This window comes from Palaemon carinicauda, chromosome 10 (genome assembly GCF_036898095.1).
Source record: "Palaemon carinicauda isolate YSFRI2023 chromosome 10, ASM3689809v2, whole genome shotgun sequence".
Classification (NCBI taxonomy): Eukaryota; Metazoa; Arthropoda; class Malacostraca; order Decapoda; family Palaemonidae; genus Palaemon; species Palaemon carinicauda.
In genome coordinates, this window is record NC_090734.1 from 138402669 (window position 1) to 138419686 (window position 17018).

Below are 17018 nucleotides of genomic sequence, written 5' to 3' on the forward strand. Positions count from 1 at the left end.
TTCATAAACCAAATGGCCTCTGATACTCTCGTCCCAAAACACAGCCGAGTACTGAGTACTTTAGTCTCTTTGGTGCATGCCAGTATGCACTGTATCGGGTGGTGCGCCAAAATGTGTCGTGTGCATACCGGTCACCAGGTGGTGAAGGAACTTGCTGAACCTCGTACTCAATGGAACATCTCGGCAATTGTAAGTGCTGAAGAGCAGTTCTGGGTGGTCAGCTGTTCTTATTCCAAGCTGTGCCTGCACAAGAGAACTTCCCGGTGTGTTAACTGGCCACATTGGAAAAGAACAGTTGACAAGTGATCATACACTAAACAGCAAAAGTGCATTGAAAGTTTCCTCTGACTTGAGAATGACAAAGAAAATTATCACAAAGCAATTGATTACAAGGTGACAGATCATAAGACGACTGAGGATCATATTTCCAATCACGCTCATGCAAGGGAACGTATTGTCGCGCATGCTGGTGAGGAGACCGATCACTGGTTCCTCTCATCCCCAGTTTCCTATAGAATGTACACAATGGAACCTCATCACAAACAAACCTTCCTTCCTTCAATACCAAAGTATCTCTAAGGAAAGGAAACGAGGTGTTCCTCGAGGGTTTAGTTGGGGGATTGAGCACAAATTTCCTGGCTGGGTTGGTTCTCGGTACCGCAATGTTTCTCTCATGTGTCCAAGAAGGTTGGTTAGTCGGAGTCTCTCTTCCTGGAAGCATCTGTGTCAGAAAACGCTGACGAGGAAGAGGGCAAGAAAGAAAAGCTGAAAGAGGAGGAAGTAGAAATGGAAGAGGAGAAGGAACATACACGTCTTGCCAGCCTTGTTCTGGGTTGAGGTCGTAGGAACAACGACAATGCTCCCCTGGCCTCTTCAATTGGATTTGAGACCACGTCAGCAGGTGCCACGCCCATTAGCATCTTCAAATGTGTAGTAGTAGTCACGGTCGTCACCAAAAGGGTATCATCGGAAGTCCTGGCAGCAGGCAAAACCACCAGCAGTTTCCCCGTCAATAGAGGAGCATCAGCAATGCACAACGAAGAGTACAACATCCTTAGGTTCAGGTTGTCATAATTTTCGACAGTCTGCACAGCCGTAGGAAACCCTGAAGGAAAAGGCAGGGTAATATTCTATATTACTACCTTCACTAGGGAAAGATGACACTGTCCTTCCACTTTTCCTGAGGTTCGCCCTGAGGGCAAGGAGAGTTCTCAAACCCCTACGAATTCTTACCAAGGAGCAAGTCCAAAAGAAAACTGAAGACACAACCAAGGTACCAGCCACTCACTGAAATAATACCGCTAGAGAGTTATTGGACCCTTTGACAGTCCAGATTGTACTACATTGGATCCCTCTCTGGTTATGGCTCATTTTTCTTTTGCTAAAGCAAACAGTCTGGTTAATTCTTTACATTTTCTCCTCTTTCCAAATACATCTGACAATACTTGGAAAACCGAAAACTTATTTGGAAAACCGAAAACTTATTCGCTGAAGGGGTTAACTACTGCACTATAATTTGTTCAGTGGCTACTTTCCTCTAGGTAAGGGTAGAACAGACACTTTAGTTATAGTGAGCAGTTCATCTAGGAGGACACTCCAAAATCAAACCTATGTTCCCTAGTCTTGTGTAGTGCCACAGCCTCTGTACCATGGTCTTCTTCTGTCTTTGGTTAGTTCTTTTGCTTGAGGGTACATTCATGCACTCTATTCTATTTGTTTCCTTTTTTCCATTCCACACTGGGCTATTTTCCCTGTTGGAGCTCTTGTACTTGAGCATTCTGCTTTTCCAACTAAGGCTGTAGCTTAGCAAGTGGTGGTGGTGATGATGATAATAATCTAGTGGCTGTCAGATGTTCTATAAACTGCACAAAAACCATTTAACATGTACAAAGTCATACAAAATAATAATCCTTAGAAAGTCATATCTATGAACAATGCACATATGAATTTGGAAGGTTCACAGATTGGCTCAGGCATAGAAAAATTATATCAAAGATATCTATCCTAATGTAAAATACCCCCCCCCCCTAACCTTACCTATGTTGGCATCTCCTTAACAGGTGGCTAACAGCCCTTTGTGACCACAAAACCACCTCTAATAAGATTAGTTTGCAGGTGTGTCCAACATTCTACAAACTACCCCTAAATATACAGAAATAATTCTCGGAAAACGAATTTAGGTGGATTTAGGCTAATCTATTCGTGGGTTTTTAAGAGACATGGCACCCAGGCTCAGATTAGGGAGTGTACAGGTTTGCCCTACACACCAACAAGGTCAAGATACGACCCGGAGCCTTAACATTGGTAGATTTGGGAGGTTTTATAAGGATACAACAAACGCAAGGTAAGGCTGCATGACTAATAATCCTTATGGAGAAAATATTTGTTGGGGCCCTGTACTTTTTCAAGTTAAAAAGATGTCTAAAAATAGAAAACTACACCTTGAAAACAATATTTCAGAAGGGAAACAAAGCGGGATACGACCTATCATATAGTTTCCGACCTAACCTAAGACATCTTGTCATTACCTTTTGGGGGGAGGGTTACAGAGGCCTTGTAACACTCCACCAAAGGATGCCATATAAAATTGCAAAAAAGGCCTAACCAATATTCGTTTCGCATTCCTAGTGTATTGAAAGGGTTTTTAATGACTTTGATGATGATAATTATTAAATTAAATTTCTAGTGAAACTAATTCTCTACAAAAATGGGATTGTTAGTAAATTTGGTATTTTTCTCTGTATGACTAATGTGGACTGAGTCAAAGTAACTAGCACACTGTTCACTTAAATTGTCAACACCATATCATTGTCTCGATTGTTAACTTTTGGGAGACTGATGTGATGTTTGCTTTTACTTTCAGCAATTAAGAACTTCCAATTTATGCACAAGCTCCCAGATGTTATTTTACAATAGCCCTTTATCTCCCCCTCTCTGCTTCAGATCTAGCCTGACTACCATCACAAACACAAAAAAAAAAAAACAGAAAAAAAAAAAAAAAAAATTCCGCAAGTTCAATGTATTTCGAAATTTAGTATAACTACTGGTTTTGTCAACTGATTATGTTTAAAACATTCCATTCAGTATAAAGCTATTGTTGCATATCTAAAGTTAAAAAATATCCCCAAAATAATGATCCACATGCTTGGCGTGCAAAGCTGATCCATGTAGGCCTACTGCTTGCCAGAACAGAGTAGCAATGAGATATTGTTTACAGAGCCTTTTTAGTTTGTTGGGAGGGACTGAAATGATAAACCTTTGGGGTGTATGTATAATAGCAGCCACTTGTATGTAGGATGACGGCCAACTAAGAATATGGCAGTGTAAGAGGGATAGCAGGTGGGCGTGGCCCCCCCCCAAAAAAAAAAAAACCCTGTTAGGTAAATAGGTAAGGACACGGCTTGTAGGTTAAATTAGGGGGTGGGTTTACGTTAGTCGATGTCCATTTCTATTGCACGTGGGAGGATGTGGCCGCTAACATACAAAGGCTCCAAACGTTTTAAAAGAGATACATACACTAGAACACCACCTAACCTAGCCTAGGAGCTACATCCTTACTTACTTAACCACCAGTGGGGTCTACGCCTCATTGCAACCCCTGGCCTTAAACCATATTTTTAGCTTCCCGTATCCCAACGAACTACATTCAACGCAAACTTACTTCAGAGCAAAAACCATTTGGGACGTAATATGAATTACACTTCATTATACTTTTAACTTTATGCCACTTATATGAACCATATATTTTCTCCAAATGTTATCTTACGTGTTTATTGTGCATATCTGACCCTTATTATTACTACAAAATATTTTTTCCGATGTTTCCCGAACCAAAAACACTGATTTCCAAATTATTTAGTTTTACATCGGGGTAGATTACAAGAAAATATATGATTCATGTATTTAGTTAGAAATCGAAGTATACACTTCTCAAACACAATATTTTGTCAGGTTATAAAGACCCCTTCTAAATTATGTTAGGATCTTTTGCAGTCTGCACCAATTTCAGAAATACTATATCTATATACGCATCTATAAGGCAAGCCCTATACACTACCTATTGTAGGTCAAGTACTGTAGGTCCTGCTAATATATACGAGCCTTTATTGTAATGCAAACTTAAAAGAAAAGCTAGGCGCCTCAGAAAATGGCCATAATTGAAAGTCGAGTGACTTGCAAAAGTATTGTTCCCAAACCAATGTACTTAACTGTACGTGACATGCAATGTCTTACGAGATTCGTGACACTCGCTAATCTGTCAATTCTTCCCCCATAGTAAACCCTGTTCATTAAACGTATCTCGGAACCTTTAACATGATATAAGGGAAACAGAATCTTCATTATACTTGCCAGTCTTCGTGTATACAAGGGATGAGTGTAATTTAGAGAGAGAACATATTTAGTTGTGACTTAAGTAGTGACTAGTTGGGTGACACACACTCGACAAACCCACTGGCCAACCAATAGGAAATCGATTCAATGGTAGTAAATTTGCAGCCCATGAAATGGAGGTATGAATTTAGTAGTGTATCTTAAATTTGGTCCTCTATTATTATTATTATTATTATTATTATTATTATTATTATTATTATTATTATTATTATTATCATTATTATTATTATTATTATTATTATTATTATTATTATTATTATTATTATTACTTGCTAAGCTACAAACCTAGTTGGAAAAACAGGATGCTATGAGCCCAGGGGCTCCAACAGGGGAAATAGCCCAGTGAGGAAAGAAAATAAGGCATAAAATATTTTAAGAGTAACATCGTTAAGATAAATATCTCCTATGTAAACTATATAAACTTTAACAAAACAAGAGGAAGAGAAATTAGATAGAATAGTAAGCCAAAGTGCACCCAAAGCAAGAGAACTCTATTCCAAGACAGTGGAAGACCATGGTACAGAGGCTATGGCACTACCCAAGACTAGCGAACAATGATTTGATTTTGGAGTGTCCTTCTCCTAGAAGAGCTGCTTACCATGGGTAAAGAGTCTCTTCTACCCTTAGCAAGAGGGAATTGGCTACTGAACAATTACAGTACACTAACCCCTTGGGTGAAGAAGAATTGTTTGGTAATCTCGGTGTTGTGAGGTGTATGAGGACAGAGGAGAATATGTAAAGAATAGGCCAGAATATTAGGTGTATGTGAAAGCAAAGGGAAAATGAACCGTAACCTGACAGAAGGATCTAATGTAGTTCTGTCTGGCCAGTCAAAAGATGCCATAACTCTCTAGTGGTAGTATCTAATAGATTTAAAATATATTCAGATTTTAAAGAACAATATTTTATCCTCTAAAATATAATTTACCTGTAATCTATGATGAGGATAGCAGTCATAATAGTAACATAATGAAAAGAAATTTACGAGAAGGTCTTAACAAAAAGACCATGTGGATTATAATACATTTATTCAATTGAAAACTCGTAAAATCAGATTTTTATAAATAAAATTTCACCATCTAAAATATAATCCAATATCTAATTATGATGATAATCACAATAGTAACATGGGGGAAGGAAATGTAAGAGAAATTCTTAACAAATGGGCCATATGGATTATCAATCATTTTATCATATTGTTTCATATGGTAGAATATGTAGTAAATGTTAATTATAATATTATTATATTCAAATATTACATCCTTAGTACATTGACATGTGTAGAATTGTAGTTTATTCAACGACACCTGGTGAGTTGCAAGTTCTCTGCGCTGAGGCTGCAACACGGATCTGTAGTGACGTAACACTTAAAGATTTTTATTAGCATTGGAAAATAATACATTTCACACATTTTTTCCTACACGTAACATCCTTTTAATTTACCTATCAACATTCATCATGTCTATGAACATCTAGACAGTACAATTGCAGATTCATTTGAATATTGCTTTAGTTTGGTAATGCATGGTTAGGCCTTCAGTATTATTATTAATCATCATCATCTCCTGCGCATATTGAAGTAAAGGGCCTCGGTTAGATTTCACCGGTCGTCTTTATTTTGAGCTCTTAACATAATACTTCATCGTTCACTATCTCCCACTTCACGCTTCATAGTCCTCAGACATGTAGGCCTAGGTCTTCCAATTCTTCTAGTGCCTCGTCGGGTCCAGTTGAAAGTTTATTGAAGTAATCTCCCTTGGGGTCTGGGAAGTCCAAAGAGTATGCCAAAACCATCTCCATCTACCCCTTACCATGAACTCATCCACATATGGCATTAGAGTAATCTCTTCTTTAGTTTAATTTCTAATACTGTCCTGCCTTTAACTCCCAATATTCTTCTGATGGTTTCGTTCTCAAATCTACAAAATCTGTTGGGTATTGTTATATTGTCATACCACAACCCATGTCCTTGCAGTAGCACCGATCTCGCTAAACTGATATATAGCCTGATTATCTGATTTTTATATGTGATTTCAGGTGATTTGATTTCCAAATTTTACTTAACCTAGCCATTATCTGATTTGCTTTTTTTTCAATCTTTCACTAAACAAATTCAAAAGACCCTGGATTAGAGATCCTAGTTCCTAGATAATTAAATGATTCCACCTTATAAATCCTTTCTCCTTCCAATGATATTTCCTCTTCCATTGCATATTCCGTTCTCATCATATCTGTCTTCTATTTATCTCGAGCTCAACCTCATGTGATATTTCATGGATTCTGGTAAGCAAGCTTTGCAAGTCCTGTGGTGTTCTGTTAATGACAGCGTCATTAGCACACTCTAGGTCAGCTAATTTCCTACTACCAATCCAGTTAAATTCTTCTCCACCATCCCCAACTGATCTATGCATTACAAAATCCACGAAGAGGTTAAATAACATACATGACAACACAACTCAGCTGTTCACTAGATATTCATTTGATAGGACTCCAATAACATTTGCTTTGCGCTTGCTATGCTCATGGACAGACTTAATAAAATTTGTATATTTAAGAGGAACTCCATAATAACGCTGGACTCTCCACAAAATTGGCCGGTGCACGCTACCAAAGGCTTTTTCGTAGTACACAAATGTCGTCAAAAGTGGATTACATTGATTATCTTTATTACTATTTTTATTTTAAAAGTGTAATAGATTCAAATAACAAACTGATTAACAACCTTGGCTAATCAGGCAAGAACTAAAATTGGTTGTTTGAGTCGGAAAAAATTCAAATATAGGCCTATTTCCTGAAAAATCAGTGTCTTCCATATAGAATTATTTGATAAAGCTTAATATAAATAGCATATTGATGCTTTTATTCCTAAAACGCAATAAAATATTAACATTCTAATCGTTGGAGTTTGCCAATCATTGGTCCCAACCCACCCCCACCCCCAACCCCCACCCCGAAAACATGAAATATCCCCTTGGGGAATTCCCCCAGGTTGAGAACCACTAATCTAACGTATCTGAGAGGCTGGAGCTGATCGAATATGATGGGTTACATCAGGGCACCAGTCACCCGTTAAGATACCGCTAGAGAGCTATTTTGGGTGTTTTAACAGTTTTAACTGGCCAAACAGTGCCACAATGGATCCCTCTCTCTGGTTACGACTCATTTTGTCTTTGCCTACACATACACCGAATGGTATGGTTTATTCATCCCACACTCTCCTCATACACCTGATAACACTGAGATTACCAAACAATTCTTCTTCGCTCAAGGTGTTAACTACTGCACTGTAATTGTTCGATAATGTCGGAGATTAATATTCAGATCATAAGTTGAAAATTTATTAGTCATTAGAATCAACTATACTGATGACCACACTGGAAAATAGTGTTCAGAACAAACTAATTAAAACATGTATCAAATCATAGAAGACGCGAATATACAGTTAATGTGGATTTTAAGAAGATAAAAACCCGGGAAGTTTCTTAAAATGGAACTGAGACTAAGAAAACAGCACTTGGAATTTTAAATGAGTTGAATGCAGTCAAGAAACAGTGTCAATGAAATGGTCTGTTATTATTATTATTATTATTATTATTATTATTATTATTATTATTATTATTATTATTATTATTATTATTATTATTATTCAATGAGTGCTTGTGTGTATTGTGCAAGATTTACTAAAATTTAATTAGCTTTCGCATTCAGATCTTCCCATATACAAATTAGTACTAAGTATGCAATTCATTCAGAAAGTCTAGTCTATTTTTCACAATGCTCAATAATATAGGCCTACAGTTATCTGGCCCTTTTATTTGATAAATTGAAGAATGATATTTCTGATGAAATAGAATCCAGGGAACTTCAAAAGTTCGTTCTATTTCTTAAATAGATTTATACTTTGTCATTTCTCTACTATTTTTCCGTTTCTTTTCTGCATTGGACTGGTTCTTCAACTAGGGTTGCATCTTGGTTAGTAACAGTAACAACAATATTAGGCCTAAGGATAATAGTGTTTTGAACAGCTAGGCCTATGGAGTAACCACTTAAGGAAATAGCCTACAGTAGATGGGTATGTAATTAAACAACATCAATACAGAATATACTTTTATTTGCGTTAATGACATTACCAAAAATAACTGGGACATCATTACACAGTTCCAAATAATAATATTGCTGTTCACTACCCTCTCACTCCTACCAATGTATAAGCGTACATGGAATGTTCAGAAGTCTGGAGCGAATGAAACACAATGGACCACGTTGTGTCCATTCTGGTCCAATAAACAACACATGTAGAACGAATGATATTTCACATAACTTACAAAACTAAGATGAGAACATTTGGTAAATCGACAAGGCATGTTTCATAGTATATAAAAAGACTGAGAATCTTTCTGATTGTAATCATATTTAACTGTAATTTCCATTTCCTTCATTATGTAGTCTCAATCATGGAAACCATCCCTAGAAATTCACTATAAGTCTAGGCTGGCAGTGGGTTATAGTAGGCCTATTCGTAAATCTACTTCTGAGATTACCTGATATTTCATTACCAAGACTTACTGTATTCTTCCGTTAAATACTCTTTAGACTGTTGAATGGCATTATCAAGATAACGGCAGATTTCTTTTCTGTTAACTTCATCCTGCCTTCTTTGAATTTCGTTTACTCTTATCACATCTCATATCTACTTACTTTGTTTTGTTTATCCCTAAAGGTATTACAAGCTCACAGAGAATGATAAGTTGACCCCACCAATCACTCTTTGAAAAGATCTTCTAAGAAAGCATTAGGGAATTAAGTTGAAAGAAGCAATTTGTTCTGGAGAAGATAAGAGAACTTATGAATCATTCTACGTATATGCTCTATTTTAGATAAATTGTTCATATCGCCATATAGTTTGAAACTTACGACTCCAAAACAATATTTTGGAGGATTTTGTTTTCCGAAAGTACGAAACTATAACGAGAGCTTCAGAAGAGGACGATTTTGTCGATAAAAATAAGGTGACCTTGTGCAGAAACATGATATTTCATAACATTGCATCAGATGATAAGCGATTATCTACAGATAGTGGAAGATCAAATGAGGGTGCCATATAGGGAATGTTCGAAAAAAAAGTCTTTGTTTTTTAAATATGCTAAAAGAATGAAATTTAAAATGAAACGGTAAGAAGTGATAGAAAACACACAGAAAGAAATAGAGGGTAATGTAGTAACTTAAATTAACAGAAAAATTAAAGAAAAAAAAACAGAAATTTCAAAGTTGAGATTTGTACATGTGAATTGTAAAACGGATTACACAGGTGAACTTAACGCTAAAGACGCTATATTTAAAATGAAGGCGAATATGATTTATTTTTAAAATCATAGAAACAGGAGTGAAATTGATAGACCTTGTGAGTTGTGTAGAAAAGCAGATGACACAGCAGAGCATTTGTTTAGCTGTAGAGAACTACGGAAACGTTGAAGCAGAATGTAGTGTAATACAAGGAGATCAAAATCGCCAACCAAAGAAATGCTAGCTATGTTAGCCAAGCTATGAAATCTTGAAATTAATGTAAACAAGCTATGCTGTCTATATAGAAAGTAACTAATGACTATTACTTTTCTGCAGAATATTTACACTTCTAGAACATAGTAGTGTGCCTGCAAATCGTAGTGTTGTGGAGTGAGTGATGTGACACCTTGCCTAGTCCCAATACCAACTTTTGTATCTTGGTTAGAAGAGTCAACCACCGACTCATCTTGATTTGAGCCAACTCGACTCTTAAAGTTCTAATGACCACTGACTTCCCTTAATTAGGTAAATCACTCTCATTAACCCTTAAGAGATATTCAGATAACACTAGATTATTTGCTATTTTCTTCATCAACCCACGAATCCGCACCCATAGATGAGTGATTACCAGATGTATGCGTCAATGATGGACCAAATGTGTGAGGAAGAATAAGGAAAAAATCTCTCTCTCTCTCTCTCTCTCTCTCTCTCTCTCTCTCTCTCTCTCTCTCTCTCTCTCTCTCTCTCTCTCTCTCTCTCTCTCATAGACGATCATAGATCTGACATACTAGACCTATGTTAGGACAGTGTTCAGTAGGTCTACAGATTAAACAATAAGTGGTTGATTGCATAAAAGCCTTTCTAGTTAGAGACTGAAACTTACAATTTATTCTACTGCAAGTAAGGACAGTATTTGTACAGCCAGAGAGAGTTTTGTTTTCACACACCGTGCGCAGTATAAGTCAGGAGAACCATATACAAATCAGTATCCCCAAAAAGGTAATGGCATGAAATATATACAAGTGGCAATACAATATATACAAAAATCATTACGTAGATAGTTTAGATTGTCAAGAAATATTATAAAGTTCAATGTTACAAAAATGAACGACTGAGTTATTAAGATGAAAAAATAGACATTTTGTCAAATGAATATTTGACATCCTATCTTTTATGTGTAATGACAGAAAAAAAATTACAAAATAATGGAGATCTTTGTATTAAGCGATTGAAAGATAAGGTACAACAGACGCAGTTCGCATGTTTATCATTCTTATCTTGACATCTGATTTTCGGCATTAGCTTATCTTCATAAGACTCTTGTTGCCGACCCCCCACCTCTCTCTCTCTCTCTCTCTCTCTCTCTCTCTCTCTCTCTCTCTCTCTCTCTCTCTCTCTCTCTCTCTCTCTCGTTACAGGGAAATAAATCCAGATAATTCAATTTATAAGAGAGACGCTTCCAGTGCATGAATCTCTTCAAGTAAACATATTACCAACATTTTATGAAATATATGACTATGTGAAACATATACAGTATCATATCGGGACTATGGCGTCCCAGCAATACTTAATTTGAACAATTAGGCCGATATGTATGTATAATCCTACAATATATATATATATATATATATATATATATATATATATATATATATATATATATATATATATATATATATATATATATATATATATATATATATATATATATATATAGTAATACTGTCAGCTTTTAAATCTACATCTTTTTAGTTTTCTGTTTTCCCGCCAGGTGATTGTCTTCTATAAAACCAGACGAAGAGACAACCGCACTTTCTCTGCTCTTAATTAAAAGAGTTCTCTCTGAGATGCTCTAGAGAGAAATGAAGTCAGGTACGGCTCGTACAAAAGTCCACTTGACAACGGAGGGAGATCGCGAAGAAAGTGATTATTATAGATGCTGTCGAGAGCGGCAGAGGCAGACGATGACGTCACCGTAACTGGTAGGTTTGGCAAGCTTGGAATCGATGGCAGGCTGGAGAGATTCAAGGTGCTGGCTATCGTTGAGCAAGGAAGCTGGCTTGATGTTCCATGCTAGAAAGAAAGGGAATTATTATTATTATTATTATTATTATTATTATTATTATTATTATTATTATTACAAGCTAGGCTATAACCATAGATGGAAACGCAAGATGTTATAAGCCTAAGGGCCCCAACAAAGAATGTCAGTGGTTAAAACAAAGTGGAATGAAATAATCTAATTAACTAATTATGCAGCATTTATCACGTTGCCTTTCGCTAATACTATGATGGAATAAATGAAAAAAGTAGCCTTACCCAAATTTAGTAAAAGATCTTTTTTTTTTTATTTTCGTACCATAATTAGTAAAATTCCAAATATCGTTGCAGGTTTTCAGGGAACAATGTATATAGAAACACACACACACACACACACACACACACACACACACACACGTATATATATATATATTATATATATATATACATATATATATATATATATATATATATATATATATATATATATATATATATATATATTAGCTGTGTATATATGTTAAACTGTATATATACAGTATATATATATATATATATATATATATATATATATATATATATATATATATATATATATATATATATATATATATATATATGACCTATCACACGTTCAGAACAAAGGCGTATCTAGACCATGGATAGAAAATAAGTTTTTACATTGATTTATACGTATGAATAACAATTCCAAATATTATATAAAACATTATCATTTAACCCTTATTTAGGTAGGCAGTTCCTACCTTACCCTAATACTAACTGGTAACAAAAGGATGCAAGAAAATGTTAGAAAAAAAAAAAAACTTTGATTCCAAAACTAAGTTGAAATCCCATCAAATGGAAGTTTTATTTATATGCACATCATTCTCTCACGACATTCCTTCTCTCTGGTTACGGTTCATTTTCCCTTTGCCTACACATACAATTAATAGTCTTGAGTACTGTATTCTTTACATATTCTCCTATGTCCTCATACACATGACAGCGCTATTACCAAACAGGTCTTTTCTCAAGGGGTTAACTACTGCACTGTAATTGTTCAGTGGCTACTTTCCTCTTGGTAGGGGTAGAAGAGAGACTATAGCGATGGTAAGCGGCTCTTCTGGGAGAAGAACACTCCAAAATCAAACCATTGTTCTTTAGTCTTGGGCAGTGCCATAGCCTCTGTACCATGGTCTTCCACTGTCTTGGGTTAGAGTTCTCTTGCTTGAGGGTACAATCGGGCACACCATTCTATCTTAACTCTCTTACTCTTGTTTTTTTAAAGTTTTTATAGTTTATATAGGAGATATTTATTTTAATGTTACTGTTCTTAAAATACTTTTTTTTTCTTGTTTCCTTTCCTCACTGGGCTATTCTCTCCGTTGGAACCCCTGGGCTTATAGCATCCTGCTTTTCCAACTAGGGTTGTAGCTTAGCAAGTAACAATAATAATCATACACTTTTCCAAAGCTATTGCGTGCATGGTCAAAGCAGTTTACACCATTATTATTATTATTATTATTATTATTATTATTATTATTATTATTATTATTATTAGCTAAGTTACAACCCCAGTTGAAAAAGCAAGCTGTCATAAGCCCAAGGGCTCCAACCGGAAAGAAATAGCCCAGTGAGAAAAGGAAATGAGGAAATAAATAAACTACAAGAGAAGTAATTAACAATCAAAATAAAATATTTTAAGAACAATAGCAATATTAAAATAGATCTTTCATACATAAACTATAAAAAGAGATTTATGTCAGCCATAAATTTGATTCTGACGGGCATATCTTGTCGTATGTTTCATATCTCTATCTAACTTTCACGTTTTTTTCAGACCTTCTGACATTCAGATAATTAGTTAAATGATTATATAACATCAATACACCAATTCCCTAATATCGCAAGAGGGTCTGCCCCTCTCTTTTATTCTTCTCCTGTACTTCTCTTTCTCCATTTTCCTTAATCTTTCCCATCCCGAGTACCTGCCTTTGAGCTATAAATTGGATTGTATCCAGGGGTACTCTTCCTTTACCCATATTCCCCACTTCCCTATTCTTATTATTGTTGTTGTATATAACATTCAACTATTTTTTTTTAGTTCCATTTTTCACCAATGTATAATTCCTCCACAAAGGAGTCGCATTTAAAGGTTTAAAGGCAACTCATGAATGGCAGGGGAAAGGGACACTGACATTGCCCTATTGAACAGGACAATGCCCTAGAGACTGACCACATACACATATGATCAGAAGCCCAAGCCCCCTCTCCACCCAAGCTAGGACCAAGTTTGGCCAGGCAATGGCTGCTGATGACTCAGCAGATAGACCTATAGGCTCCCCCTCACAAGCTAAGGAGGTTGCAGTGACCAAAGGAATTAATGAGTTTGAGCGGGGCTCGAATCCCAGTCTGGCGATCACCAGTCACGGACGTTACCACATCGGCCAGCTAAACAACTAACATTCATCCACGTTCATCTTTTCCGTTAATCGTCCTGGTTCTTAGTTAATCGTGTAAAGAATATAATTAATTCTCAACGTTAATTTCCGGTTATCTACTCTTCCAGACATTCTAAAATCTTCTTAATTTTATGATAGTTCGTGTTATTGTAAATCAATGGACATTATTCAGTGCCCCCTGCACGGAACCTTATCAGCTCCTTGATAACTTTATCAAAATTCATGAGAACTACACCTGGTTTTCATGTGTCCGTTACCCGTTATTTATGTGTCAACTACCTGGTTTTCATGTGTCCGTTACACGTTATTTATGTGTTAACTACCTGGTTTTCATGTTTTTTATGTGTCAACTACCTGGTTTTCATGTGTTCGTTACACGTTATTTATGTGTTAACTACCTGGTTTTCATGTTTTTTATGTGTCAACTACCTGGTTTTCATGTGTTCGTTACACGTTATTTATGTGTTAACTACCTGGTTTTCATGTGTCCGTTACCCGTTATTTATGTGTCAACTACCTGGTTTTCATGTGTCCATTACCCGTTATTTATGTGTCAACTACCTGGTTTTCATGTGTCCATTACCCGTTACTTATGTGTCAACTACCTGGTTTTCATGTGTCCATTACCCGTTATCTATGTGTCAACTACCTGGTTTTCAAGTGTCCATTACCCTTTATTTATGTGTCAACTAACTGGTTTTCATGTATCCATTACCTGGTTTCCGTGTGCACGTTATCTGGTTTTTCATGTGTCAATTACCTGGTTTTACTGTCCCCATTATCTTGTTTTCATATGCCCATTATCTAGTTTTTGTGTCAATTAGCTGGTTTTACTGTGCCCATTATCTAGTTTTCATGTGTCAATTATCTGGTTTTCGTGTGCCCATTATCTAATTTTCATGTGTCAATTAGCTGGTTTTACTGTGCCCATTACCTGGTTTCCATGTGTCAATTACCTGGTTTTCATGTATATGTATATTACCTGATCATTTGCCTGCTCTTGAGTAGCTTCGGCGTCTTCTTGAGATTTGAGTGTCAGGTCGTAATAGCGCATGCGCTGTTGAATCTCCGGGTCTGCCGTGTTGAACTTGTAAATGAGTTTCGTACCATCGATGTGGAACAGGATTCCTCTCTTGTAGTACGTCCTGCGAGAGTAATAAAAGGCTATTTATTTTTTCTTTTAGGTTCGAGGGCCAAGGCACAGGATTCTTAATTTAATTTCTTAGCCTAAATGAAAATTGAAATAAGGAGAGGGAAGGGAAAAAGATTAACAAAAGAATGGGGGTTCACAGCGGAAGAAGCAATAGCTCTTTGATCTAAAGAAAGAGAAGCTATGAGTCAGGAAAACAAAAGCATCGAGAGAATTCCAAAGCTTGAAAATGGGAAGATGAAGCACATTGAACTGCCTAAAACAATTTGTATTAGCTCTCCGTAGTATGAGTAGGCCCCTAGTCCTTGATTTCTCACAAATCTTTCTTTCTCAAAATATCTTGAATAGCGGTGAACCATGAGTCTAATGAATGCAAAACATAATTGACTGACTCATTTAAAGTTCTCTGGCAAAAGGATGAATATGGTAGCGTTAAAAAATGCCTCAACAACTTCACTTAAACCTCGGTGTTTAGGTGTTGAAGACGAATAGGTGTTTTTTCTTTGCTTAATCATACTGTATTTACTGGTTACAATTTTTCATATAATTATAATTAGTGTGATAGTATTCATTATCTAGTATTTATGATAATATGTATATAACCAAATATATTGAAAATAATCAATGAAATCTTAGGTAGACCTAACCTAGTATTCTTAAGGAAAGCTTTTAGGCAAAGCTAGGATAAATAACTCTAATGTAAATACAGATACAATTAAGAGAACACTAAAATTATTAATAATTACTGAAGAGTAAACTCGCACAGAATTTGAATTATTGTACGCATAATGATAAAGGGGTAGAAATTTATTTACTTCAGGTATAAAATGATAAGGGAGTTTATAAGATTTGGAGGCATTTGATCTTAGAGAGAGAGAGAGAGAGAGAGAGAGAGAGAGAGAGAGAGAGAGAGAGAGAGAGAGAGAGACCTCAACTCTGATAGCTTTTATTTGTAAAACACATAGGACATTTCAGTATCCTAAAGCGAGAGAGAGAGAGAGAGAGAGAGAGAGAGAGAGAGAGAGAGAGAGAGAGAGAGAGAGACCTCAAATCTGATAGCTTTTATTTGTAAAACACATAAGACATTTCAGTATCCTAAAGCGAGAGAGAGAGAGAGAGAGAGAGAGAGAGAGAGAGAGAGAGAGAGAGAGAGAGAGAGAGAGAGAGAGAGAGAGAGAGAGAGAGAGAGGGGGGGGGAACTCTGATAACTTTTACTTGTAAAACACATAAGACATTTCAGTATCCTAAAGAGAGAGAGAGAGAGAGAGAGAGAGAGAGAGAGAGAGAGAGAGAGAGAGAGAGAGAGAGACCTCAACTCTGATAGCTTTTATTTGTAAAACACATAAGACATTTCAGTATCCTAAAGAGAGAGAGAGAGAGAGAGAGAGAGAGAGAGAGAGAGAGAGAGAGAGAGAGAGAGAGAGAGAGAGAGAGAGAGAGAGAGGAACTCTGATAGCTTTTATTTGTAAAATAAAAACCTTGAGATGACATTTGAGAGACTTATAAAATGGTTTTATCTAAAATTTCTAAAATACGGTTGACACATATTTCCTAAATAACCTTGCTAAGGATTTCTAAAACAGTCTTGTCGTAGATTTCTGAAGTAAACTTGCCCCAGAATTCTAAAAAAGTAAATCTTAAGATTTTCTAAAATACTATTGATGCAGACTTCTAAGATTAATATGCCACAG

The 17018-nt window shown here is 36.1% G+C and overlaps 2 protein-coding genes across 4 annotated transcripts in view; both read right to left on the minus strand.

Moving 5' to 3' along the window:
• Positions 1-4461, minus strand: part of Vha100-1 (V-type ATPase subunit a family protein Vha100-1) — a 61633-nt gene extending 57172 nt beyond the window's left edge. For both annotated transcript variants that reach the window (XM_068381982.1, XM_068381981.1), the window contains exon 1: positions 4351-4461. The gene's annotated coding sequence lies outside the window, so the exon portion shown is untranslated. The remainder of the gene's footprint in view (positions 1-4350) is intronic.
• A 6930-nt stretch (positions 4462-11391) lies between these two features.
• LOC137648505 (uncharacterized) overlaps positions 11392-17018 on the minus strand; it is a 50171-nt gene continuing 44544 nt past the window's right edge. Inside the window, exons 10-11 of one of the 2 annotated variants that reach the window (XM_068381430.1) lie at positions 15160-15322; positions 11392-11748 (exon numbers count right to left, since the gene is read on the minus strand). In XM_068381430.1, the coding sequence (XP_068237531.1) occupies positions 11503-11748; positions 15160-15322 (409 nt within the window). In that variant the 3' untranslated portion in view covers positions 11392-11502. The remainder of the gene's footprint in view (positions 11749-15159; positions 15323-17018) is intronic. The other variant, XM_068381429.1, reaches the window with a different exon arrangement.